The sequence below is a fragment of the Cladophialophora bantiana genome (assembly GCF_000835475.1).
Source record: "Cladophialophora bantiana CBS 173.52 unplaced genomic scaffold supercont1.1, whole genome shotgun sequence".
Classification (NCBI taxonomy): Eukaryota; Fungi; Ascomycota; class Eurotiomycetes; order Chaetothyriales; family Herpotrichiellaceae; genus Cladophialophora; species Cladophialophora bantiana.
The window spans coordinates 1407409-1434519 of record NW_015971575.1 but is presented as its reverse complement, the minus strand read 5'-3'; the positions used below and the strand labels follow the sequence as shown (position 1 = coordinate 1434519).

Below are 27111 nucleotides of genomic sequence, written 5' to 3'. Positions count from 1 at the left end.
ATCCTCAAGTTACGGGTCGGTGGATGCTGGTGGTAGTAGCCGCGAGGCGTCACTCCAGATTTCACATAAGGTTGGCTTAAAGATTGACAACCTTCCAGGCTCTGAAGCTGGAGGTATCGGGGCAGAAATGTGTGTCGCGTGGGATGCTGCCTGGATGCAGTTTTGAGGACCAAGCGGGCAGTGTTCGCTTAGTAACACCAGTTGGGCAGCGTCATTTTTTCTGCTTGACTATCTGGAGAGGCCTCACAAAGAGAAAGTCATCAAGTTGCAACGGATTCGGTGCATCAGAGCACAGTCAGAAAGTGATCGGTCAAGATTATTCAGGATGTGGCACTCGAAAGGCATGCTTCTGTGTCGGATCAAGGCGGGAATTGTGGTAGCGACATTTGCGGGCCACGGCAAAGCTGCCCTCCAAATCGTCAGGCAAGCAGCAAAGCAAATGACGACCCCATGTTCCATAATACGAGCGCGCCGCATGCGCGAATTGACAGTTGCCTTGAGTTGCTTACCGCAGACACCATAAACTACGCCTTGGAATTATGTCATGCTCGCACAGCAGGGTCAAACTCGGATTTCCGCGAATCTGCTGCCCCGGGTTCACCGGGTAAAACGTCTAAGGCCGCTACTCTAACTTGTTCATTGCGTGCTTTACCGAGCCTCGTGCTAGAGTTGGAAGCACTCATGATCAGACGCGACTCTGAATTTTCAAAGGGTGCCTCCCTCGTAGCCTTGTCTCGTCTCGAAGCAATCCTCTATAAATATCGTGCCGCCAACCATTCACTCGCGCTTCCGTTCCCGCTAAGTCTCATCTCAGCCCGTCCGTGAATTGGCAATATCCAAGACCAAAATATCCGTCGCGCCCACTCCGGTCAACTCATCCATGACCGTCGCAATGTGCTGCTTCTCAACCATGGAACTCACGGCGACCCAGTCCGGCTGTTCCAATGCTGTTATCGTAGGAGCCCGCTTGCCGGGGGTGATTTTAGTCGCATCCGCCAATCTCGTTCGTGGCACGTTATACTGACAGAGGATATACTTCTGCGCGGTAATGACCCCTCGTATCCGTGCAGCGATCTTGTTGACAAGTTGTTCATTCGAGACGGACTTGGACTTGATCAATACGGCCGTGCTCTCAACCACCGTGTCGATCGCTTTTAGTCCCGCGGCCCTCATGGTCTCCCCTGACTCAACTAGGTCGACGATTCCGTCTGCCACACCTAGCGCGCAAGCCGCCTCGACACTGCCGCCCACAAATTTGATCTTGGTCTTCAGCTTCGGAATCGGACTGGCCGTGCCGTTTATACTCTCCTTACGCCCACCCATCCCTTCTAGGCGTGCGAAGTAATCCTCGGCAAGCCCCGTGAAACTCGTCACGATGTTCTTGCCAACCAGATCCTTCACATCTTGGACGAAACCCTTCTCGGGAACTTGGACTTGCAGTTTACATCTCCCAAATCCCAGGTCCATGATTTCTTCCACTCCCGACTCCTCACCTAGAGCTAGATGGGCGTCATGCTCGGCGACTTGATCTCGTCCCGTGATTCCTAGATCGACTCGTCCTTCACCCACGAATGTGGGAATGTCTGCGGCGGGCAGGAAAATAAGTGCTAGTGGATGGTTCTTTACTAGGGCGATGTCGAGTCTGGTCTCTCGCCGGAATTGAATGTCAGATCCCGTGAGAAGGTCGAGCGTCGCTGCTTGAAGGCGACCCTTTTTGGGTACAGCGAAGAGCAGCCGGTCGGAGAGGTGATTGACGAGATCCATTTTCAGTTTTATCGACCGGTTAGCGGATTGGCGCTCGTTTTCCTTTTTCTAGTGTTGGCAGGATTCTTCTCAATGTGAAAATCTTCCGCTTTTCTATTTAGTGACACAAAGGAAAAGTTTTAAGCCCTAGCAGACTTGGTGTGTAGGAGAACAGTGAAGGAGAAACAGTTAGGCGAAACTCAACCTATGTGAAGACTCTCATCGAGTGCTTCCAGCAGTCAAATCTCACCGACTTACCTGTAACATTCCGCATCTCCATCGCTGGCAGAGTCGAATTGAGTCAACCCATCTCATCGGAAAAATTTCAGGCCGATGTTTAGCCGATGGTATTCTTGGCAAGTTTGCGCCCACATTGCACCAACTGCGTTTGACATCTTTTTCGCGGCGCTCATTTCCAACCAGCAGGACATCAATCAAGCCACCGCGAATCTACAACTCCAAACCCATTATCCCCGTTCCAGTCGATACTATCGCCTAGTTAAAGATGGATGCGGCAGGCAAAGTCCCCGTCAAACTCGTCAAAGTCACCCGAGTCCTCGGCCGAACAGGTAAGTTAAATTCCAAATATCCCTACGTGGTTGTCGCAGGTCCCTTTCAACTCACTCGTGTCTGTTTTCCAGGCTCCCGAGGTGGTGTCACCCAAGTGAGAGTCGAATTCATGGACGACACGAGCCGAAGCATCATTCGAAATGTCAAAGGACCAGGTACGTGAGACCTCAGCCGGAGAATATTGAACGCGCAAAAGTTTCAGTGGGCAGAAATAACTGATGGTTGTTTTGTGGGAATACAGTGAAAGTCGATGACATTCTGTGCCTGCTCGAGTCCGAGAGAGAAGCAAGAAGATTGAGATGATGGCTTACTGTGGAGGGTGGAGTGAGGCAATGGAGTGAGGCAATGGAGGTTATGGAGCGGCTGAAAATGAGAACAATGACAAGCATGGGAAGAGTTACGATACTTCGGAGAACGCAAATTTCCCCGGAAATCGCGGTTCCGGTTCGATTGGCACTGAGAAGCGAACGCCCTCGGTCGAGCATTTTCATGGGCTGGGAAGGCTGCTCGGCAGCAAAGCATGCGGCAGTACCACTGATTTAAAGTCATCAAGAACTATTCAAGACCATATTGGGACCTGACCCAGACTCCTTCCCTTTACAACCATCGATTTGAGCTGGGAACTTGTAGAGACTCGAAGAGCGTGCTCAAGGTTTGACACTCCAAAACACCCGATACCGTACAGGATATGCCTCGTAGTCCCCTTGTAATCTTACGAAGCATTCCGATAGAATGCACACACAGACGTTGTTCCCATTCATCACGTTGCCCGATCGAGCCAAGACTCAGCCTTGCGTGCCGTGTGGCCCACTGGCAGCGAACCAAACCCGGCCTTGGCAACCTCGCCGCCTTAGTAAGAGGTTCAAGGCTTCACCTCGCTACGTGGCGAGGCCCCAGACCCTGACAGAATCCTAGAGAGCATCCCGTCTCGGCAGTATCGATGACGAGCATGCTGCTGCCTCCCCACTGATGCTGGATCCTTTTACTGAGTGTCTTCATTATCTTGAGTCACGGAATCGCGGATATCTCAACTCACTTCATGCTTCCGTCCGACAATTCAGGAATTAATCCAATCATTGCTCAAACCAAGGAGATTCCTCCTCGAGTGGTCTTGTAAACGTCCCGTCTTGCTGCAGCTCCTTTTTAGATGATGAGAGGGATACCCTAGACCAACCCCTTCTTGAAAGAACGACCATGGCATCACAACAAACCGCTCCTGATGCGGAGCGGGAATATAAGCTAATCTCCCAACTCGAGATGCGCATCGCCTCCGCGTCGACAGATGAGAAACTGGAGTCCATTCTCAAAAAGTTCCTCCCAGCTCTACTTCTAAAGCTGGCCTCTCCGACTCCTCGAAACCGCAATCTGGCAATCAAAATCTCCCAGTACATCAACCAACGGCTGAAGATCACCTCGACCATCAAGATACCTGTGACGGCGTTGGTCAAGACGTTTCGCGAGAACGACAACGCCTTTGTCAAGCGATTTTGTCTCGTTTTTATTGAGCAAGGGCTTCCGAGGCTGGAATTGGACCAGGGAATCGAGACACTGCCCGGGGTATTGCAGTTCGCCATACCGAAAGCCGGAGAATTCGATGCTACAGATCGGAAAATGTGGGCTATCGCATTCGACTTTCTCCTCGAAGTCTTGCGGAAATGGAAGATCCCGGAGCGGGGTAGCAAGGAAGACCTGGCTCTTTCTGAAACCTTCGCCCTGTCGACGACGCAGGCAGATTTGCTTGCCAGCCGTTTGTGCGATTTCTTGCTTTACGACCCAAAAGACTCTTCCACTGGTCGAGCCCTAGACGAGGATTTCCAGCCTGTCATGGAGAAGAACTTTAACCACCGCTCAGAGATCGCCTTGCCAATTGCGAAGTTCCTGTTTACCTCCATCTTCACCGACGAACAACGTCTCATGCCTGCCACTATCATGTCTGTAGACCCCAATGCCTCAGCGGCAAATATGAGCGATGTTATGTTCAAGCAATGCAACTTCGACCTGGAATCCGAGTCGGCGATTGACATGCTCTTCGGCCTTTACAAACAGTCCAAGCCCAAGCTTCAAACACGGATCTTAGGCTTGTTATCTCGCAGCCAGAATTCCTCCAGGCGCACCAAGCAGGTTATGGAGATTGTCGAGAAACAGCTCACAAGCACACCCAACGCGGGTCTAGAGGCGGCAAAGCTCCGAGCCGCTTTATTCTCCTATCTAACATGGACGGTGCGCGTTGGCGGCCAACATCTTGCCGGAGAAATCAGCCACCGCATACAGGACTTGTTGAAAGAATACGTTGAAATGCAAGGATGGCCGACAATGAACAGCGACCACTCCGCAACCTCATCGGAGGTGGAACTTCGTTCGAAAGCGTATGAGAGCATCGGCCTCCTCGCAGGTCTCAAAACGGAAGCCACGGACAGCAGTCGAATGGTGGTTCTGATTACGTGGTTTTTTACCAGCCTTCGCTGTGATACGACACGTGAGATAAGAAGCAGCATCGAAGAATCGATCGGGCGCATCATGAATGCTCTCCCGATCCTCGACGAACCGTCAACTGCAAGTCACCTAAAAGACCTCTTCTTGTGGAACGTCTTAGCATCACCAGGCCAGGAAGACCCCATCTACTTCCTACCAACGGTCAACAGCACGACCTATCCGGCCGTACGATTTGCGAACAAATGCCTACCGTTTAATGACGTGGATGCTCGGTTTATCGACGTCCTGGCTTTGGCCTCAGCAAGCGGAAGAAGAGAGGTAGCTGAGGAAGGAATTAGGGGATTGGATCCGTATTGGCATGCTTCAAATATGCGCCTCACCGCCGCTTCTGGTGATGGCAAGCTCGAGCTCCCCAAGCTCGGTGCGCTGGTGGAGAGGTTCTTCAAGACAGATGCGGCGCAGATGAAATACTATGACAATCCAACAGTGCTGGCCGCTGCGGTGACATTTTGTCGGAACATCCTACTCTGCGAAGCCTTACGTGGGACAGGACTCGTTCCTGAGGAATCGGTGGATTGGAAACGGACTATCGACGCCTTGGTTGACAATGATCAAGACGCACGACGACGAATACGGGCTCATTTGCGAAACCTAAGCGGTGACATGCTATTACCATTGATGCTCGCGGCATTAGATGGTGTATCCAAGGCGTCTGAGGAGTGTCTGCGTTTATCTCTTGAGCTCCTCTCTCTTGCTCCGAACGACTTGTTGTTCCACCTCAAGGATTCAGGACTCGAGGCAGCTTCACGTGTTGCAGCGAATCCAGGCTTGCAGCTTCGAGCTGCTCGGATTTTCAGCATTCTTGCTTCTCTGGATGACAACGCCGAAGACTTTGCGAAAGCCGAGTTGAATGAGGCCAAACATTGGAAAACGGCTGTTGGAGAAGAACTGATAAAGATTCAAGGCCATCTCCTCCGCGCATGTTTCTGTCTCACGAGGAGATCGCTCAGGCTGAAGCTACAGGTATCCCCTGAGACTTTACGCCATACGGCGGAGACGGTTATTGAGATTGTCAAGACTTCTTCCGACAGGTCAGTCAAGGACGCTGCATACAGGTGTCTCCGTCAATTGGCTCTCTGCACTGCAACCGAAAATGGAACAAATGACGAAGATTTGTTGAGTCAATTGATCGCGGACAGCAAGAAAGAGAGCGAAACAGCAGTTTCGGCCGCAGGACCAGTACTTGGGATCTTGCATACGCGGGGCACCAATGTTTCCCTGTTTAATTCGTTCCTGGATCGATTGTTGGGGCTTCACGAAGTTAAACGAGCGGAGTTTCACTTCGCGTTAGGAGAATCCCTTGCTGTTGCTTGTGCCGGGTTCAGATCGCTGTCCACGCTGGCAGAACTTGACGTTGACGCTGATGTTTCCGAGTTGGATGTCAATGAACGGCTTCTGATCGCTGTCCTTGACAAGGTCCTTGGGGATTGCAACACCACAAAGCCATCGCTCAAGAAGGCCGCTGCAATCTGGCTATTATGTATCATCCAATACTGCGGCGAGTTACAGGCTGTTAAAGTGCGGCTTAGAGAATGTCAAGCTGCCTTTGCCAGATTGCTGAATGACCGCGACGAGGTCGTCCAAGAGACCGGTTCCCGGGGTCTCAGCCTCGTCTATGAGCGGGGTGACAAGCAACTTCGAAACGACCTGGTTAGGGACCTGGTCCAAAGCTTCACGGGCAGTAATGCCAAAATGTCCGGCACGGTCAATGAAGAAACGCAGCTCTTCGAGCCTGGTGCGCTGCCCACCGAAAATGGACAGTCTGTTACGACTTACAAAGATATCGTCCGTCTTGCCACGGAAATGGGAGACCCGAGTCTGGTGTATCGTTTTATGAATCTGGCCTCGAACAATGCCATCTGGTCAAGTCGTGCAGCGTTTGGGAGATTTGGGCTTGGCAGTGTGCTGGCAGATTCCACATACCTGACAGAGAACAAGAAGTTTTATCCTAAGCTTTTCCGGTACAGATTCGACCCGAACCCCAATGTCCAACGGTCTATGAACGAAATTTGGCGCGCACTGGTCAAGGATCCGAACGCCGTCATCAAGGAGAACTTTGACCTGATTATGGAGGATCTGTTGCAGAGTGTTGTGTCTGGCAAGGAATGGCGAGCCCGCGAGGCCAGCTGTGCTGCAATCTCCGATCTCGTGCAGGGGCGAGACGTTGACATGTTTGAAAAGTACCTTGATGAGATTTGGCAGGTGGCTTTCAAGGTCCTGGACGATGTCAAGGAGACAGTTCGAATGGCAGCTATGAAACTTTGCAGGACATTGACAAGTATGCTGATTCGCAATCTGGAAATCGGGGAAGGACAGTCGAAGCGCTCCGCGACCATGCTCAATCACGCCATGCCGTTCTTGCTGCAACAAATGGACAGCGGCGCGGCTAAGGAAGTGCAACAATATGCTATTGTAACGCTTTTGGAGGTGGTGAAGAAATGTCCTCCAAAATCTCTGCGCCCCTTTGCACCGTCAGTTTTGGAGACTCTTGTGCTTTCCCTTAGCTCTCTTGAACACGAGAGTATCAACTACCTACATTTGAATGCCGACAAGTATGGATTGACCGCCGACAAACTGGACAAGATGAGAGTTTCGAGCATCAACGCATCTCCAGTTACAGAGGCAATTGAGGACTGTTTGGAGAGCGTTACCATGTTAGTTGACTCCAAGGACGACCCCAATGCCATGCAAGGGGTCATATCGAGTTCACACATGGAAGGAAGCCTTGCAGTGATGGATGATACAATGCAACGGCTTACAAATGCATATCGAGCCGCGATCGGACTCCCATCCAAAGTCGGCCTGAGCAGAGTCATGACCACGCTAGTTGTTCGCCATCCAACGGCTTTTCGGCAATACGCAGATCGGTTCATACAGTTGACGCGGAAACACATTCTCGACCGCAACGCCACGATCAGCGTTGCCTTCAGTACCTCACTAGGCTATTTGATGAGACTGGCCTCGGACAAGGAGATCCAAGCTACTAGTAAGTACGCACAACGGTTGTATTTCGAGTCGCAGGAACTAAGCCATCGTTCTGTGGCCGGCGAAATCATCCAGGCGATTTCAAAAGCTGCCAATGACGTTTTCATGAACTTTGCCTCGACCTTTCTCCCATTTGCTTTCATTGGCCGACGGGACACTGACAAGGAGGTCAAGGAGACCTTCGATGTTCCTTGGAAGGAGAATATTGGTGGCTCTCGTTCCATTAATCTCTATCTGACCGAGATTGTGGGACTCATATCGGCACATATTGGATCCCCTCTGTGGCCAATTAAGCAAGCTTGCTGTTTGGCAGTCGCTGAATTGGTGGCGTCGATGGAGGTACAAGGACAGTTCTCGGACAGCGATGCATCTCTCATCTGGGGGGTGATGCAAGCAGCCCTGGATGGGAAAACCTGGGATGGCAAAGAAGAAATTATCAAAGTGTATCCCAAGTTTGTGCGGGATGCTCAGTCACTGTGGTCCGACATCCAGACCAGCCAGCAGATGAAGAAGATTGCCATCCGCGAAGCGAAGCGGACCAACATTGCTTACCGACCCCATGCCATTGAGGCTCTTGGAGAGTTTGCTGTCGCTCGAAAAGATCTGGACCTCAGCCACGAGGTCCTGCCTTATCTGGCGGAGTTGACGGATGAGCTGACGAACCAGGATGCCATGGAGGTTGACGAGGCTAATGGGAAGTCCCTGAAGAATCGGTGAGACAGCCCCGCTCGTGCATAGACTTGCCACTAACAGTAAGAATATAGCGATCAGACCGTTGGTGTTGAAGCGACGGTGAGCGCTGTTGTGTCTTGCATGTTTAGGATGCTTTCAACTCATACCCACCCCGAGAGTCTGGACTGGGCGACGAAAATAGTGCAAAAGGCCCATGCCATCCGATCCAGCACACTCGACATTGCACTATACGACAGTGCAAAATTTTTTGTCGTCAATGGGCCAAAATCAGAGAAAGTGGATGGTGATGGCCGTGAACGTGAAGGCTCTGACGACAAAAATACCTCAGCCTCAAGCCTGGCAACAGCCTCAGCAATACCACGGTCGTCGGCGCGGGAGGGTTCGGAGGTGGACGGTCGAACGGCTTGTGAGACATTTCAGCCCCTGGTCATGGCGGTGCTCGCCTATCCACCGGAACCTTGGCGAGAACCGGAACGTGCGCGAAAATCACGTGTGGAACTGGCTATCGCCCTGGCCCAACAAGGCATGCCTGACCCAGCAGCATTAGCGGCGATCCTCGACCCCTGGCTGGTCGAAGAACGGTCGAGGCCTTTACGTGAAGAAATCGGACGAGCTCGACAGGCTTGCAAACGTGACTAACAAGTAGGAGTTTGTTTTGGCGTCATGCAGCAACCCAAGCGTTGGGGACCTTCTTCCCTTGGGGTCGCGGGTTTGAATTCCGACCCCGGCTTATGGCAATTCAATTTGCTGCTCCGGTGCCAGACTGTTGGGACAACGTCACACCGTTGATCTTGATGCTGCCATAGGGCTGATTCATGAGAGTGCACGGACCAGTAGTCGCGGTATGCCTCGGTGTCACAAATTGAACCCTCCTCTTCGTCGGCGTCCCAAATTCACGGGCAGATAGTATGCGGTCGAATTTGACACCGCCGTTTCCGGTGGAGGAGGCGCGGTGGTCGGTACCTGTCTCCCAGTTTACCATGTTTCTGTCTTGCGGCATCCATCGCCCCTGAGTTTCCACCGATCGGTGGATGCAGTCCAGCGGGGGTATTTAGCGTCTTTACAGACTCTTAAGGCTGGGGACCTCGGCCCTAATTGACTTCTCCACAAAAGGTAAATGTCGAATTCGACGACACATGGTTTTCAAGCTCGGTTCAGTGCTGGGTAGTATGGATTTTTAGCCCTGGCCGTGCATGTACTGGTGCCCGAGGGAAGGTAAGCGAGAAGTCAGATTACCTAGGTCCTAGGATGAGCGGACGGAGTGGCGTTCTCTGGGACCAAAGCCGATGAGCTTGTTCACCCCAGTAGCTCCTTTTCCTGTTCAGAGCAAAGTTGGGAAGACGGAAGATTTCAAGACTGGATTTTGAGGACGAGCTCGTGGACTCCGATGGGCGGATTTGACTCCCGGCTGGCCCCCACCAGACCATTGCGCTAGGAGAGGTTGTTCTGCCGGAGGAACAAAAATCCGCATTGGGAATTGTGAGAGTCGTCGACATTCGCACAGCAACAACCAAGAAGACAGGGTCGAAGTTCAAGCGGTCAGAAGAACAGTGGGAATGTACTATGTACCAGCCTGGTAAACAGAACCAGAAAACAGACTTGCAGATGCAAAGCAGGGACCAAAGACGCAGGTCGCCACCTTTACCACCACTTTTTTTTTTCCGGGTGGTCAAGGTGGTGCACTTCCTTGGCTTCCCACCCATTTGGCTCGTGCCGCAGTCGGCCATTGAAGGACCCAATCGCATCGAGGCCGGAGGATCTTTCGGGGTCTCTGTTTTTCCGTTCCGAGAAAGTTTTTCCGGAGGACCCGCTTCGCCCGCCCTACCACGGCTTACCAGGACACCATCTCCATTTCCTCCTCTCCACTCGATTGCATATCCCTTTCTTCCACGGCTCGAAACCCAATCTTCTGACCCTTGCCCACTGCCCATTGGGAACTTTGCTTCCGTGCAGTCACCGCAAATGCCTTTGCTGTCTCAAGCTTCGGGTCTTCTTCTTGCTAGGACCTCTTTTTTTTGTCTGGCAGATGGATCTATCCCTCGATGCCGGAAGCTCCCCTCCTGCATCTACTGTGGGACTCCAATCAGTCCCGATGACCAGGGCAGATGCTTTGCGCACAATGACATCGTGATTGCGTTCAACTAATAAACCCGGCCATACCATGACTCCTCAAGGGACCAGGGATGGACTGTTTCGTTCTTCAATCCAACGTCCTCCACTTCTCGACATCCTTTTCAAAGTCCCGTTCGCCTTCCTCTCAAGCATGGTATAGCGACAGGCCTGGAACCTCGACCTCTTCGTTTGCCAAGGTACCGTGGAGGACGTGCCTCGCTGCTGCTCCTGGTTTTGCCTTATTTCCTTCACTGAGCGACCCTCTTCTCTGTCGTCCTCTCCGCCGCCTCCAATCTACGGCCGCTCCTTGCCCTTCCCTTGTTGCCACACGGACTCCTCGAACCTGAGATTGAGGCACTAATGCATGCGGCCTGACATGCGTCTGTAGCCTTGAACAAATTGTGCGCCAGCTCCTCTCGATTATTTGCGCAACATTCTTCATGTTCACGACGACTACGCTGGTAATGCCAGTCGAAAAGCGAGAGGAGGCCTTGAGAAGACCGCCACTGCGCCTCCCTGTGATTGCGCCTAAAGAAGACCAGTCTTCCTCGGCTAGTTCCAGCCGCAGTGGCCCTAGTGTCCCTCCACGTTCCCGCCTACCTCCACGTTCAAGAAGCGGCTGCTGGACCTGTCGGTGAGTGGTGCACTCAAACTTGACCGTCTTCCGTGTTAATCGTGGAAACAGTCATCGCAAGGTCAAATGCGATGAAACCAGACCTCTCTGCGGTCCATGTTCTCGTCTGAACCTCAGCTGCGACTTCAACCCTCGCGTCGCGTTTCGAGATGATACCTCTCGAGTTCTAGGACGCAATGCGGATGTTACCATCGCCGCCAGTCCAGTATGGGATCGTGAGTCTCCTCCCCTCCCTTCGACCACACGTTCTGGAGAATTTGCTAATTTTTAATCTTTTGGGGCTGCAGCCAATTCTCCTGCGCTGACCGAAAATAGCGCTGGATCTGCCGTGGTGGACGACCTCCCGCCGTTCGCTAGCCTAACCACAGATGAGGACCGCGAGAAGAAGGCGGAGACGTCGAGTCCTGGAACGTACAACGTCGTTGTGGGTCCAGAGAGCTTTCAACACCTCCCAGAATACAACGACGAGCCCGAAATCAAACGAGAACTGTTGCCAACTCTACGCCGAGGCTCCATCGCAACCTCGCTTGCGAGCAGCCTTGGTCGCGAAGCCGGCGTCGAGGCCATTCCACTCTCGGGAGACCCCAACACTGTTGTGTTACCTAGATTTCAAGACGTTAAACGGCGCAGTACCTTCAGCTCTAATCGGGCTCATTCACCGATATCACCCATAGTCCGATCTGCAATCATTAAGAGCGAGGCAATCATCAAGATCGAGGACCAAGAGGAAGCTGTGCTCTCCGAAGAATCGGACTCATTGAGCGAGACAGCTGGGGTGGGCCAGGAAACCCGATACCTGCGACAGTTTCGCCAGGTGGTTTGGAAACATTTAGTTCCAGCAGAGCTCGACCAGAGAGATGGCATGGTACGGTCAAGTGTCCACATTCTGGAACACGCCGCGAATAGTTTTCCTCCGGTGCGTGACTCTGTTGCAAAAAAACCCCCGAGCCCTGCTGATCCTTGTCACAGTTGCACCATGCAATGATGGCCGTCGCAGCCCTCAGTGTGGCCGTCCAAGACGGCAAAGAATGGCTTGACGCTCTCCAGTATTATCAGCAAGCTTTGCCTGCATTACAGTCCACTCTTCGAGGCCCCGACGACTTGTCGTCCGATGGAGCGTTTCTGACTCACTTCCTTCTACTGGTCTACGAGGTACGTCGAGGTTCTGGCAGCACGATCCCATGTTAACACTGCAAACGACAGATCGCCGCCGCCGAAGCCGAGCACTCGAATTTGTGGTCGCAGCACCTGTTGACCCTTCTACAAATCTCACTTTTACGCCGTGATGAATCAGGTCGCGAAGTATTTCCGTTTGTTGTGTGGTGGATTTGCCACATCGACCTTGACGCCCTTCTCAGCGGTGCCGGCAGTGGTGGATACGTCGAGTCCTTGTTGAACAACGATTTCATCCCTCCCCCGAGCTTCCACTTGTACCCACTTGGTCATGACGGTTCGAGCGTTCTCTACGCCGAAGAGGTGGAGGTTCTCCCTACTATCCTACAACTCGATTATGAGGTGAGTATTCTTGCGATCCGGATGGCATTACTCGCACGCGAGTTTCGGAGTGATATCACGTTCGACGATACGGATGTATTACAGAGAGACCAGGCCGTCCGTATACGCCAAAGTCGGATTTTCGAGATCCAGGAAGCATTACGCCAATTGTGGATTACACCGGCCGTGGTGATGATCCACCAAGAGGTCGAAACGCTCCCGACGCGCCCGAAACAGTTGTACGAACATGCTGCCACGTTGTATCGAGCATGTATCATCTACTCACATACATCCATGTGGCCTGGCCAACGACTCGAAACATCTCCAGACTACGACACGGAAATTGCAGTAGCTTCCAGTCAGATTCTGCAAATGGCCAGCAAGGCGCTCGCGGAAGACCGATCATACTGTCGATATCTCGTATTCCCTGTGTTTATGGCCGGCTTCGTCGCGACAGATGGGGCGCATCGAATGCACGCGGTGGACCTGCTGCGCGAGATGGAGAAAAGTAGCATCGGCCGCAATACAATGACCACGCGCAAGGCTCTGGCGGCGGTATACGAAAAACAAAATGAGCGATTCATGAATACCGGACAGAGTCTTGATGTGGATTGGATGCACGTGATGGTCCAAGAGGGTCTCCTGGTTGTAAACTTTGGGCTTTGATATACCCCCGGAGGAGGAGAGTTTGCTCGCCTTTGCACAGTGCTCATGTATTCCCTTTGGTGACGACGAACAAAGCGCGGAGTTGGGAGCATTTTGTGCGGAGATGACCACAGATGTTGTGGAGAAGCAGCGAAGACAGCGAGGACAGTTAAGCGACTTTCATTGTCGATACGCCTTGACATACTCCGTCCTTGTCTACTTGCGCAAATCCATGTGAAGCTAGCGCCTGCCTTCGATCTCCATCCTTGACGGGCTTCGCCATTCGCCTCTTCCAGACTTCTTGCCGAGGAGACTTTCGAAGACCCAGAAGCATAGAATTTCAAGCGAAAAGGAAAGTGAAGCGTTCACCTGTTTGGTCTTGACCAGGATCAGCGAGAGCGATCTAAGATCCAACGAGAAGCGGCGGACAGGTTTGGATCCAAGGAGTTCAGCAGCTTCTTGAAAGAGAAAAAAAACCAGGCTTGACACTCTTGCATGCGGACGCAGGATTCGCTAGCGTCAGTCGATGTGATTCGTGGGCGTTAGACGTCGAGGGTGGGTGGAGAGGTGCGTAGCGTCCATACCTTGGCGTCCATTAAAACTCTAACCCACACCACTGTTACGAGTAACAAGTGCCTGCGAGGTATGTGCTCCCGTAAATACTCCGTGCATACATATGTAGGTACCTTGCGCAGCTGAGCTTTCGGGGCCTGCGAAGTCTGTATGCAGCATGCAGATTTGGCCGTCAGGACCACTCTCTGGGAATGCTCTATTCCTCGACGAATGGCCTCACCTACGGGACTTAGGAAGCAAGTTTGTATGCGGGAATCCTTGTATAACTCCCCCGTCTAGCTACCACTCCGTACTCGGTGCCCGTACGAGGATTTCTTTTCCTATCGTATGATCGGAATGTCAGTGCCATGGACTGTTTTCAGGACTTGTGACAGTAACAAAAGAACCCTCATTCCCAGTGGTCCGTGCACGAGGGAGGAGCCGAGTAATAATCATCTCATCAGACGTATTTTGAGGAGAGATCTTTACCTACAATGGTAATGGGCTGTTGTTGGGACCAGTCGGGTATCGACGCCCAATGGCGCCATTGGGATGGGGAAGGTTTTGGGGGGTTCGATTTAACGAGGACAACCATCCTGCGCAGCCGTGGGTTTGCGGGAGTTTCCGGCCCTTCTTCGCAAATGTCCCCAAGTTATAGGACGGGAGTATTCGCGGATCATCTGGAGGAGAAGCAAAAGACGGAGTCGGTCACAGAAGAGCAATAAAAGGGTTGAGATGGGAGAAGTTGGAAAGTTGGATGGGCAATTTGCCGTTCGCCTGTCCACACTGGGCCGGTGGGCCACTGCAATTCCGCATTCCGCAAACGGGAAATCGCGGATTTCTTCGGCTTTGACCGGAGTGGGGCAGTGTGCACGTGACAGATAGCCACCCCAGGCACTCTGGGCCCTCGCGTGCCTCCTGAACCTTCGACCTCAGCTCTGAACAGACCACCCAAGAACCGGGTACATGTCTCGATACTGCATAATACCAAAAAGACACCCCAAACCTGGCAGCCTCAGCTTCGGCTCGTCAATACTTTCGTCTGGTCTGCTACGCTAAGGGCCCGGGACCGTGTCGGACTGCTACTTTTTCCGCCAAAGCCATACGTCTTCGCCCGACCATCCTTTTCTGTCTTCCTGGTCGCGGATTTCTCAACCAGTCCAGCCGTTTCTCCAGAGCATCCACTACCCCCTTTCTGTTGCTTTTGCTGCAACCCGTGCCAGACCAGTGCAGTGACCTCGCCACCAAACAACTGTTGTGTTCCCAATCCTGTCGAGCTCCATTTCAGACCGGTAGTGAGACAACTGACGGGTAATAACGCCGGCAAGCAGATGCGGCGTGGCGGTCAACTTTGCGCCAAGGAAAGAACAGCGGAGGAGCCAGAGTAGGACGACAGGGAAAGGGGATCGGAAGACGAAATATTCCCAGAGTACTGATCGATACGGTTTCTGCTCTGGAAGCCTGTACCCGCTCCGACTGGACTAGGTCCTGCTTGAAGGGTATGTGCATGGGACAGCGGACGCGGGCAGCGGCAGAGACCGATCAACATGGCCATCTGCTCTTGCTGATCCTCACAGGTTCAACCCCCCGAGCTATCCTCCCATCCTGCTCGGGCCTGTTGCCGGAGATTGTACTCACAATTGTGTGCGAGATCTCCTCTCATGTAGGTGCAAGCCCCCGAAAGCACTTAACTCTGTGGTCGGATGCTCTTAAGCGCAAAGAAGGCCAGATGGAAGAAATTGTCGCCGTTTGGCTTCTTCGCCCAGTTGCCAGTTTCTGCATCACCCGCCCCAATCCCGAGAAGGCACGGATCGAAAGAATGGTCCTCGGCTGCCGTTGTGATACCGGCAAATAGGGCGATCGCGAAGAAAATAGAAATGGTAAGCAGTTGTAGGTTGAGACACCCAGCACCGTTTTCCAGTGAGCGGTAGCATATCGACGAGGAAATGGGCGCCGAAACCCGGTGCGACTTGTACACTAGTCCGACTCTTTGCTCGGCCCATCCCTGCCCATTACGCCCATGATGCCGCCAATGGTGGTGCATTGATTGGATGATGGACGTCATTGACATCAGAATCTATCAAATAGAAGACGCGGAGACTCACTGGCAGAAAGAGAGGGCGATTCGACGATGCTTTGGTGTGGCATTGTCTGAGAATTATCAGTGAGCCGTGACCACTTTTCCTTTATCGATTCCCAGAGAAGAGGTTAGTCTAAAACAACAGACGCCATAGACCATCTGATGAAAAACACAGCTCGGAGATTGGAGCAGGCTGACACCCAGGACCTGCCGAAAGCAGGTCTGGAGAAGTCATATGTGAAGCAAGGGCTTTGAAGGATATGCCTTGGTGCAGCGAAGAGGCCTTGTATGCAATGATTTACTTCACCCTCTTCCGCAAAAGGATGTATTTAACCACCCAGGATTCCTACCAAAATCGCAGACACAGATAGACTGATCATTCTCAGGCTTGTGGCTGCATGTGTGGTTGGAAGAGTTGTTGCTCGATCAATCATCCGAGTCCACAGATCCAAAACTCCGCCTAGGACTTATACGGCCGCACCTTCGTGAAGGCTGACTAGTACGGAAAGGTTTACTCCAATGCGTGGGATTTTTTGCTCCTTGAAAGAGAGGGAGGTAATGCTTCGTCTCTTTTTGGTGCGGACTGTGTCGTGGTAGGTCTGGGTCTGCGGCAGTCACAGGCAGGGACGTGAAGAGTGAAATGGGCGATGGGAGGAGCGGAAACGAACATGCCCGGCGCCAAGGTTGTGTTTCGACTCGTTGTTGGCAGCTTCACTGAGACCCAGGGAGCAGGTCAGCCAGACAGCGTCTTGTGGCGTGCTATACTGCGCTCTAACCTTTCCTCGCTGTCGTCGGTTTGTCACGCGAAGAACGCCTTGGGATCACTCACCAGACCTATAACCACGGTGACCATGTCTCGGATATTGAGACCACGGCTAGCTTGTGAGCTGGATTATGTCACAAGTAGGCGGATGTTGTCCACTTCGACAGCGTCCAATCAAGTTCCGTTCATGACAGAGCTCTCTTTGATGGCACCAGGACGAGCGCTGACGACTGTACTGGGTAGGCCCTGGGGAGCTGGAGTGGAGCGGAGTTGCACGTTTGTCGTCAATGCAGGATGCACAGGCGACAGGAGCTTGAGATTGGTCTTCGTCGGCTTGTTGGACGTCGCCATATGCTCTCGCCACAGCTCCAAGAGTAACCGCCAGCCGCGAGAACGAAAGGCGTTGATGGTTGAGAGGGCGGAAGAAGGCATGATGGGTGCGTTGCGCAGTAAAAAGCCCAGTGTCGAAGGTACTTTTTCCCTCCCTTTTCAGTTGTTGACGTTTTATGCGTCACTGCAACCCCTACCACTACCACCACCAACATGCCCTTATAATGCGAAAGTCAATACAAGCAGTTGTCCGAGCCGGTCGATGGACCTGACTAGGCAACCATCATTTCGCAATCATGCTCGTTTGATTGGTTGAGATGAATTACTGCGCTAGGGAGAATCATGGTCCGACTCGCACAAACACGGTCGAACTCCACCCATGTTCTATTTCACCCCATCACTTGCCCATAGAGGGAGACGTACAGGTAAATAAGGGAAGCACTGTCCAAGAAACAATGGTTACGGTCTCTCCTTCGCATTCTTTGTCAGGAGCACCTGGTTCGAAAAGTCCTGACAAATTCTAGTCTCCTTTCAAGTCATGCACCCTCTCGGCTTCCTCAATCCCTTGGACAATGTCCACAGCTTCGATCCGGACAAACACATCCCGGATCTTGCGGGCAAGGTCATCGTCGTGACAGGAGGAAACAGTGGCTGCGGCAAAGAAACCGTCTTGCAGGTAGCAAAGCACCACCCACAACGGATATACCTGGCTGCTCGATCGGAAGCCAAGTATGACGACGCCATGAAGGACATCTCGGCGGCAGCGCCCAATGCGAACGTTAAGTTCCTGCAATTGGATTTGTCTTCGTTGGCATCCGTCAAGAGTGCAGCAGACCAAATTCTCTCGGAAAACGACAGGCTCGACATCTTGGTCAACAACGCCGGCATCATGGCCCATCCGCACGGCCTCACGCAAGATGGCTACGAGATCGAGTTTGGGACCAATCATATGGGCCATGCGCTGCTAACCCGTCTTGTTCTCCCTTTGATGCAAGCGACGGCATCAAAACCGGGCTCAGACGTGCGCATTATCAACGTCTCGTCCGGCGCACATCAAATGGCCCCTGGCGCGGGGATTGTTTTCGCCCAACTGAAAACGCCCATGAAATCGTTCGTTCCCGCACGACTCTATGGGCAGTCGAAGCTCGCCAACATCCTGCACGCAAGGGAGCTCGCCAGACGGTATCCCGAGATCCTCTCGACGTCGATTCACCCTGGCCGCGTCGAGACGAACCTGACCAACGTAATGTTCGACCAGAACAGCTTCTTCGGCCGCTTTCAGAAATTCTTCGACTACATGGCGGGCGCTCTGCCCGTGCAGCAGGGCACGTTGACGCAACTCTGGGCGGCCACCTGGAGGAGGCAGGAGGTCAAGAACGGCGCGTATTACGTTCCGGTCGGCAAGGAGAGTCTTGGGTCTAAGAAGAGTCAAGACTCGGGGTTGGCCAAGAAACTGTGGGAGTGGACAGAGTCTGAGTTTGCCGCGAAGGGGTATTGAGTGCGAATGCTGGAGATTTCTCAATCAGCCTCACCGACAAGCGCACAATAAGGACCATGATGGTTTTACGTTCTTCAGCGCGACATCGACACTGTCCAGAACTGGGGTGATGATGTGAGGAAAAACCAGAAAAAATCCTTGTGTGGTCGAACGCGTATCAAATTGTCCTGTGCAGACGGTGTTGTTTCAGTATGTATCATTTTTTGCGTCGTTCCCGGCACGAAAAAACAGTGGTCAAAAAGGGCTTAGTCGTAAATGTATTTCGTACGTTCGTCCTATTGCTTTGTAGTAACTTTCGATAGTATGCGGTATGCTTGAGGTTTCGATGCGAAACTGGAGGCAAGAGACAGTGGCGATTTTCTCTCCACGCCAAGAGCGACCTTTATTCGCCCCCATAACCTGTTGAAGTTGAACAAAAAAATAAAAATTAATCGTTGTCACCCAGGGTCGAACTCGAAACAAAATCAACCGGCAAAAAAACTTGTAGCACTCTTTGAGAAGCGTGTCATCCTTAGTGCAGGGGCCATGCTAATCTTCTCTGTATCGTTTCAAATTGACCAACTGCAATATGATTAGCAAGCGTCGAAAAGAGGATTTTTGGTGGGCACTCACATGGGATAAAATCCCAGAGGGATTTTGGGGAGATGTAAAATATATTCAGCAAATTATCGCCTAGAGTGGGGCGCTATGGCTGCCTAGCGTTCGGCCTGTCGACCGCCGAACATGCCTGGACATAAGTTCTGAAAATAGACCGTATATCCATTTTTGATCCAAGCTGCACCTCCGCCACTTGTCCTCTGCAACACCAACACCAGAAGACGATTCATTACCTCAATTCTCGTTCCCGAGAAGAAAACTCTGGTTCAAACCCATTTATAGCCCTCCCTTCATCATGATCAACTCCTGTCAACCTGACATCTTCCGCGGTGGGACCAACAGACACTTTCACCCCTACAACCTTCTGCTTCTCTGAGCGCCCTCAAGAATCTAGGTGTTAGTGCTGGTCACAAGTGTATCTGTGAGATCCGCGGATGGCCAACTGCGCCCATAGAAGCACCTCCCTTCCCTGCACTGCTCCACAGAGGCGGTTCGCCTTTTCCTACACTGTGCCCTCGGCGCTCTTCACGTCACTCTCGTAAGGGTCGGTCTCATGAAGAGCCCATCTCACATAGTCCTCTGTCCAGGCTCTACTGAACGGAGATTGATCAAGGTTAACGAGTCCCTGCGAAACGGTTCAATGCAAACCTACAAACAATCATCCATGAGCGAGTCCCCTGTCAAGGTTCTGCCTACGTTGAACGAGGGTTGATCGAGCATAGAGTCCTCGCGAGTCGAGCGAAGTCGACATGATCAGCTCAGTGTGAGCCTGCAACATCAGTCAGGTTGATAGAGACCATCAAGCAACTGCTGAAGCGTCAACCACTAACGGCAGAGCCGACACCGACACGGCCAATCTGGCAGCCAAGACAAAAAAGGACTTTGAGGAGTCGCTGGCGAAGACCGAGGAGCTCGACGAGTTGAAATTTGCGCAAGAAGAGAGGTTTACGTCAGGGCTAGACAAGTCCAAACAAGTGATCGTCTTCTCAATATGATCACTTCTCTCTCCGCTTCATTCCCTCACGTAGAGCTTCCTTCTCTCCCGCCGCTACGTGAGGAGTCGAGCAAAAGGAGCTAGATCAAACTCCTGCCCATGCATTCGGTTGGCCTTGTCGGATTCATCAAAGTCTTTGATGGACACGGTAAAAGCCAGAGGTTTCCGACTCATTTAATAGGTAGTGAATGAAGAATATTGGCGCTAGTTGACAGGCCGCGTGCTCGAAGTTGTCATTCTACGTTGTCTTCTTTCGTTGATCTCTTCGTCGTCGTCGTCGCCATCGCCATCGCCTTCACTGTCATCTTTGTCATCGCAGTCAACTGTTCAAGGACATGAACCAAAATTATCTTCCATTTTCCTACCCTGCCGGATCATCCTACCTTGCTCTTTTTTGCTGTGGCAGATGGCATTTTTGAACCATCCTGCCCGGTGCGCCGTACACCTCGAGCACCGCCAACTGAACCCTGCCCAAAATCCATCAGCAAGGTCAAGCACAACAGCCATCAAACTTACCTCAACACATGCACCAAGCAATGTTTGTCCAAAACCTGGTGCCCAAAGAGCCCACCAGTCACAGAGGACACAACTCATGACAGAGTCTGGCGCGACCAAAACCAGGTGACGTCAATTTTCAAACAACATCCTCTGTAAATTCATTTATTCTTTCGATTCTAGACCTCACTGCGGCCTCGTTGTATAGGATTTCTCAGTGTTTTGACAGATCTCTCGCGGTCCATATAGATCTTCCATTTCTGCCTCTAGTGACCCAGGCAGAAACCCCATGTGGCCCCGACTCAACCATTCTAAGAGTCCGTTTGCGGACCCTTTGGGCTTTTTTCCAAGTTGGGGCAGCGCTGTTGAAGGTGGGAGAAGGTTTCGGACTTTTTTAGGAGGCCTCGGGCGAAGGATCACCGCGAGGTCGAGGTCAATTTGGCGTCGTTCGAAGAGGTCGTTGATATGGAGACAGGCGACGGCGAGGTCAGATATTCAGAACCTTGAATCACGTATGTATTGCATGTGTACGAAGCAGGACTAGTACATGGAAACCAACGCCAGCAAAATCTGGTGTTGGCCGTTCCTGACAAGCACTTCGCGAATTCGAGGTTGTACGAAGTCGAGGTCGAGGTTGCTGTCCGGAGGCAGTCCTCAGTATGGAAAGTAGGATGGAGTGGGAGATGCTTGAGAACCCATGACGGCGGGAATTTCCAGCTCATGGGGCGACTCGCGTACAGCGGAGATATTGTTAGGGCGAACAGGTCTAGTTGAATATTTCTCGTTGCCGCTTCTATGTATCTCTTCTTGTTTTCCCGATATGCTCCGTCCGAGCACATTTGGCAAGCGAAGGCGTGGCTGATGAACTGATTTTCCACCTAATCGTGCTGAGACTGACGAAGTGCTATCTACTAGCTGCCACTGCTATAATACCCAATCGGGCGCTTCTTCTATGACAAAACATTAGAACCAAGGAGCAACTAGAGGTTGTTTGCTTGGACTTCCCGGCAACGTGCCCTCCACAGCAGAAGTTGTACAAGAAGGACAAGAGTTTGCTTCTTCGCTAGAGGATCAGACTGTCGGACCAGATGCTAGTGGTCCTATAGGTGGCGGATTAACTGTGTGTCTAGTCGGACAAGTCGGCCATCAATCCAAACTTCGGGGAACGCGGCTGTTTATGAACTGCTCTGCTAAATGGAGCGCAAAGTTTTCCGGTTTCTAGCGATCCCCATCTCGTGAGGCTATCATCTTGGCCGTGTATTCGCTCAGGATCTTGGTTGTGAAGCTTTGGAATTCTTGCCCGAGCTGTGGTGCGATGACAGGCTCTGGACGATTGCCTTTCCGGACTCTTACCTGCATCAACGTACTGAGCTGGCTAACAATGAATTGTGGCTCCATCTGTGGTGCTGGGCGGCGATCCACATTGAGTGAATTGAGTGCGGTAGCCAATGTGTAGAATAATTGGGTAGCCGCATGCCTCGACACCCGGTGGAGATTCAAAACAAGAGCATGAGCTGGACAATCGCTGGAGGCAATAGCGAGCAGGAGGTCTCCCTTGTTCTGCGCAAAGTTTGCATGTCCCTCAGACGCGTGGTCAAAATTCTCGAGGAATCTTTGCTGTGCGTCATCGCGTTATACCACCCAGTTGACATAGGTCCCCAACTCTTGAGCAAACGACATTATGTCGAACTACACAGCTTCGATTGGAGCAGCAGGTATTTTCCGAATGTAATCACCTGGGGGCGAATCCAGGCATGTTAAATGGATCGCGAATGATTGGCATTCGATTTGCTTTGTTTCCGGTGTTCATTCGGGGAGAGAGGTGGTGATGGAAACACCATGCACAGCGTGATGGCTCTCGCTTGAGTCGGAATCTATAGATGCCAGTCTGAGTAAGGATTCACTGTAACGTTCCACATTGTCTCCACCTCGTTTACATCTTTACTGTCTGGCCATTTTGCGAGGAGGATGGCTGGCATTGGCTCCCTGTGACGCCGATGCCTGGTGCGCTTATTGACCGCACACCCTGTGACGAAGTTGGGGTTTGAGGTCCAATAATGCTTGAATCAGTGTTTTGCTGGTGAGGGTGGGAGGCAGCGTTTTTCTGGGAATGGTAGAATCCAGCGGTTCGCTGGGGATGGGGGCGAGGCGTACCACAGACGCAGTGAGTCCGAGAGCCAGTTGGCCATGTATGGGTACAATGAAGGTTGAGGCGGCATATAAGATCTGAGTAGGGTGTGGGTTGGAGAAACGAGTTTGGACATGCCCTGTCGACGCTCTGCTCGCTATCAGCTTGAAGGAGTTTCGATGATGGTGACGACGACGACGAGTATAATTTTGAATTCAAGATAGAGGGAACGAGGCCTGCAATCGCAACAGACAGAAAACACAAAAGAAAATCTCTATGTGGTCTTTCGCCAAGGTTTAATGGTGAGCTGTGCTGGGTGTATATGGTAGCTAGAACTGGTAGGAACTTGCTTGGCGACGTTCTCGGTTCATGGGCACCGGGCGCGGTCTCAAGTATCGGTACCCTTTGATCTACCCTGCAGCTGCTAGCGGGAGAGGCCGTCCTGACCGTTTCAGTCCAGTCAAACTCTGGGGATGTCGCAGGATGGGATTATCTATAAATCTCGAGAACCTATTCAGAATGCTTGGTGGAAAACCACTCTAACCAAAGCGGGCCGACCCTCCCTGCGAATCGGACTGGCCAACTGTACATGCTATGCCTACCTGGTACTCCGTGTAACGAGTGATACAAGTCCACAACAGACGGCGGTCTCACAATCTATCAACTTCTTGGGAGAGGACATGTTTTGATCACGATTGAAAGGTACACCTCGCTGACACCAGCTTCGCCTGCCACAACGTCTGCGCCACACTACCTATGCCTGTAGCACTCTTCCACTGACCACCACCTCCAGTCAGATGCCCGTGGATATGTTTTTGACACCCGGAAACATATCGAGATGTCAGAGGCAAGGGCATGAGAGAAATAACGATTGTTGGTCGCTAGTCCAGATTTGGCCATCTATCAAGGTCACGGATCCTATTAATAATCTACAGGAACAGCCTCAACAGGTACTGGGTAATGAATTGACGACTTGTATAAAGTATCATGGGTCATCTGGAAAGGTTGAGAGTGATTATGAGCGATGGACTGTGACTGCATGATCCTATGGGAATCCTGTGTCACAGATAGTCACAGATAGTCCAGAAAAGGCACCTCAAATGGCACCATTCGAGCGTCATTTGTCGTACAGTAGCACCGACTCGCCGAGCTATTCAAACACATCCACGACGGGTCATGTGACCGGGATGCCAAGAGATTGGCCCTGACACCGTAACCGGACCGAGGATGCACTATTTCGGGAACTATTTCAGCGGTGTAGCGCTGAGCCTGCTGTCGCCAAAGTCAATCTGGTCGGTAAGAGTTTAATATTATGTCTTTGGTGCATTGTGTTTCCATGTGCCCGGGGGTGAGAATCTGCCTCTTTATGTACACTTTGCACTGTGGCGACAGGATCTCTCCTCAATAGATCTGGCCAGCCTCGTTCCTTCTATTCCTTCTGTCGAGTGGCATGAACGAGACTCATTGAGACTCTCCCAAGGGTAGACTAGTGGCTTGGCTGGCGGTGAGGGCGAGGGCGAGGTCGAGGGTGTGCATTTGTCCACCTCAACGGGACCGGATTCGGGAGATTCAAATCCTAGCAACCGTGACGTTGGTCTGTTTCTTCTACCCTATTTTGAGCGTGCCGGACAAATAGCTTTGCTGGTGGGAGTGATTTGAAAAGCTGGCTGCCCGATTCGAGATTCGATGGTCGTCGAGATCGGGTGCTTGTGTCATGTCAATATCCCGAATGACGACGAGTGAAATATCACTGGCGGACACTGACGCCGTGGTGTTTTGAGCGGTGGGCGTGCCCCTGGTCTGTTGATCTGTTTCTGCTCGTGCAGATGGACTTGTTTTGGCCTCGTCGGTCCTGAGTGTAATACTAGCAGTTCCCGTAGAACTCACATTCGCTGGGATAGAATCTTCTGGCGAAGGCACGGAGGTGGAAATCGACTCGCCAAGCTGATGAGAAATGGGAGGAGGGAGGAGGCTTGCAGTGGTTGACGCTGCGGACCAATGTGGTCGAACGCAAAATGTTATCTCTGTCTTCGTCTAGATGCCGCCATCGTCTAGCCGTGAGGGAAAGGGGGGTCATTTGTTACCTGTACGAGTCTCTAGCGAGTTTTCCCCTGCTGGCTGTGGGTTGGAATCTGCTCCAATGCTTGTGTACGAGATCGCTATTATCACATTTGCCTCGTTCAGTGTGAATTCCTGGAACTGGGTCACTTTAGATATGCCAGCACACTTGGTCTGCTCTCTCAAGCCATCTTGGGCCTTCCCCTTCTGTTTTCGGAGACACAGATCTTCATAGCGTTGTGCGGTAGAATGATATATGTCTTGCGCGTTGGGTTAGGGTAGGTTAGGTACATTGAGTGTGGATTGTGGAGGTGGAGGCGAAGAGGAAGGCAAAGGCAGGGGCAGGGGCAGGGGCAGGGGGCTGAGGCTGGGGACTGGGCTTGTTGCCCTGGAACGGTTTTTGCTCTGTTTTGGGAGCTTACAGGGATGTGTGAGGGCGAGATGTCTCGCGCAGCTTGACTGCCCCTTGCAGGCGCTTCAATTTGGACATTGCTTGGGTTTGGAGCCTGAAAGTTGGTGTGGCTTTTGACCCCGGAGAGGGTTTTGTGTCGAGGCAGGGGTTTGAAGTCTGTTTTGGAGATCTGTTTCGGGTTCTCCCTGTCGCTGCTAGAGAGTAGGACGCCAATCATCGGGAGCAGGGTGCATCGGGTTTGGTGGGTGGTAACTTCGGCCTTGCCCCTGACGGGCATTCTGGTGCAGCTTGACTGCGGCCGCCACACTCGCCATACTTTATGCAGTCCATTCAGGGTCTCTGAACCTCGACTCCATTGAAACTTGACCTCCCAGGCTCGGAAGGGGAAAGCTTCACGCCCGTTGTTGTCGTTTGTGACGAAGACTAGACCCCAGCTCGCAAATATCTAGACTCGCCTATTCACACATGTGAATTTCAAGTGTCCTTGACGACTTACAGTCAAGTAAGTGGCGCCGGGTTACCACCCTATTCGGGCTAACTCAGGTAGTGATTGTTTACTCGGTACCGTTGGTCAATTCGAACCGATGGAGAGTCTGAGAAGGTTTTCTCAGGCTTTGCTTCTATGCACCCCACCTTGGAGGAGTTTCTGCTTCAAAGTAACGGAAGTACATATTTTCAAATAGAGATGTGCCAGGCATACGCGTCGACCTCATTGGCATGTGGTCCTGTAAGGACTAGTGAAGCTTCATCTACCTTGAACTCGTGTGGCACTTTGACGACGTTACTAAGATATTCAAGGGTACTTTTCGCTAGCACCGGGCAAATGGATGGTGGTTCCACACCCACTGATCCACGCTACCTAATTGAGCAACCACCCTGCCAGCCCCCTCGTGCCCCAGTCGCAAACAAGTAGAATATTTCGGATGACATGTGCTTACGACAGGTTACAGCCTGAGCGGTGGACGCGACACAGTCTTTTGAACGTACTTGGTAGAACTGTTACTATAGCACCCCATAACTAGCCCAATCCAGATTAGCACGATCGCACTACCAGGATCCTTTGAAGATTCCAGTTGCTACCAGTGGCCCGCCTCATCCATCCCGACGACGGGGTGCTAACGAAAAATAGGAGGGGGTACTTGAATATAGTTCATTTGGCTGATTGAGTCGATAAGCCACGGCTTGGCAGATGGTCTTTGAACAAATCACGGTGGTCAAGTGGTCCCCTCGTTGTGTTGGTGGTGGTCATTCGATCTGTCGCCACGACCGTGTTTTGGTCGCCGAGGTTGGAGCCCGGGCTTCTGGGCAGCTCCAATCACCATGGTGATTGGCCAACCGCGGAGATTCCACCAGCTGAGGGCAAATATCGATCGTGTTCAGTCCAGCACATCCCCCACAGCCTGGAGAACAGAGTCGAATTTGTCTTCAGCAAGGGGTTAAAGCCCGAACGGCTCGAATCCCGAAGCAATGCGCCTCGTCGCCGTTAGACTGTGCGTACCATCGGATTTTCTTCTTGTGTAAGCCTCGGCAATGTCGAGGACAAAACGGTAGCTGAAGTGCCAGAGAACAAGTCATTTTACCTCGTGGTGGCTAGATGACATGCGTGAGAGGTAAAGATGGCTTCTGCTGAGATTTGCAGATCCTGAATCGGCCCCAATGTGGGGTAGCCTCTTGGATCGGTACCTACAGTAGAGGAAAGACCGTCCTAGATACATAATGCTGCCATCAGGGGGGCAATACGCGTTGGACCTGCGGGAAGTGGATAATAGTCATGGCATTGATGATACCAATGACCCAAGATCCAAGGCGCATACTTTCATGGCGGTGGCCAATAT

General features: G+C 52.1%; 6 protein-coding genes across 6 annotated transcripts; 4 read left to right on the top strand and 2 right to left on the bottom strand.

Moving 5' to 3' along the window:
* Positions 1-810: 810 nt before the first annotated feature.
* On the bottom strand, positions 811-1764 carry Z519_00521 (ATP phosphoribosyltransferase; the record flags this gene model as incomplete). Its single annotated transcript, XM_016758278.1, has 1 exon — positions 811-1764. The coding sequence occupies one exon, from the start codon at positions 1762-1764 to the stop codon at positions 811-813; it is 954 nt and encodes a 317-aa protein (XP_016625527.1).
* Positions 1765-2248: 484 nt separating this feature from the next.
* Positions 2249-2476, top strand: Z519_00520 (40S ribosomal protein S28; the record flags this gene model as incomplete). Its single annotated transcript, XM_016758277.1, has 2 exons — positions 2249-2312; positions 2385-2476. 2 exons carry the CDS (start codon positions 2249-2251, stop codon positions 2474-2476), a joined length of 156 nt encoding a protein of 51 aa, XP_016625526.1.
* A 1031-nt stretch (positions 2477-3507) lies between these two features.
* On the top strand, positions 3508-9123 carry Z519_00519 (uncharacterized protein; the record flags this gene model as incomplete). The annotated part of the gene is made up of 2 exons (XM_016758276.1): positions 3508-8504; positions 8556-9123. 2 exons carry the CDS (start codon positions 3508-3510, stop codon positions 9121-9123), a joined length of 5565 nt encoding a protein of 1854 aa, XP_016625525.1.
* A 1913-nt stretch (positions 9124-11036) lies between these two features.
* Positions 11037-13390, top strand: Z519_00518 (uncharacterized protein; the record flags this gene model as incomplete). The annotated part of the gene is made up of 5 exons (XM_016758275.1): positions 11037-11230; positions 11282-11445; positions 11518-12146; positions 12200-12382; positions 12434-13390. 5 exons carry the CDS (start codon positions 11037-11039, stop codon positions 13388-13390), a joined length of 2127 nt encoding a protein of 708 aa, XP_016625524.1.
* A 4242-nt stretch (positions 13391-17632) lies between these two features.
* Positions 17633-18592, top strand: Z519_00517 (uncharacterized protein; the record flags this gene model as incomplete). The annotated part of the gene is made up of 1 exon (XM_016758274.1): positions 17633-18592. The coding sequence occupies one exon, from the start codon at positions 17633-17635 to the stop codon at positions 18590-18592; it is 960 nt and encodes a 319-aa protein (XP_016625523.1).
* A 3304-nt stretch (positions 18593-21896) lies between these two features.
* On the bottom strand, positions 21897-22358 carry Z519_00516 (uncharacterized protein; the record flags this gene model as incomplete). Its single annotated transcript, XM_016758273.1, has 2 exons — positions 21897-22259; positions 22317-22358. 2 exons carry the CDS (start codon positions 22356-22358, stop codon positions 21897-21899), a joined length of 405 nt encoding a protein of 134 aa, XP_016625522.1.
* Positions 22359-27111: the final 4753 nt, after the last annotated feature.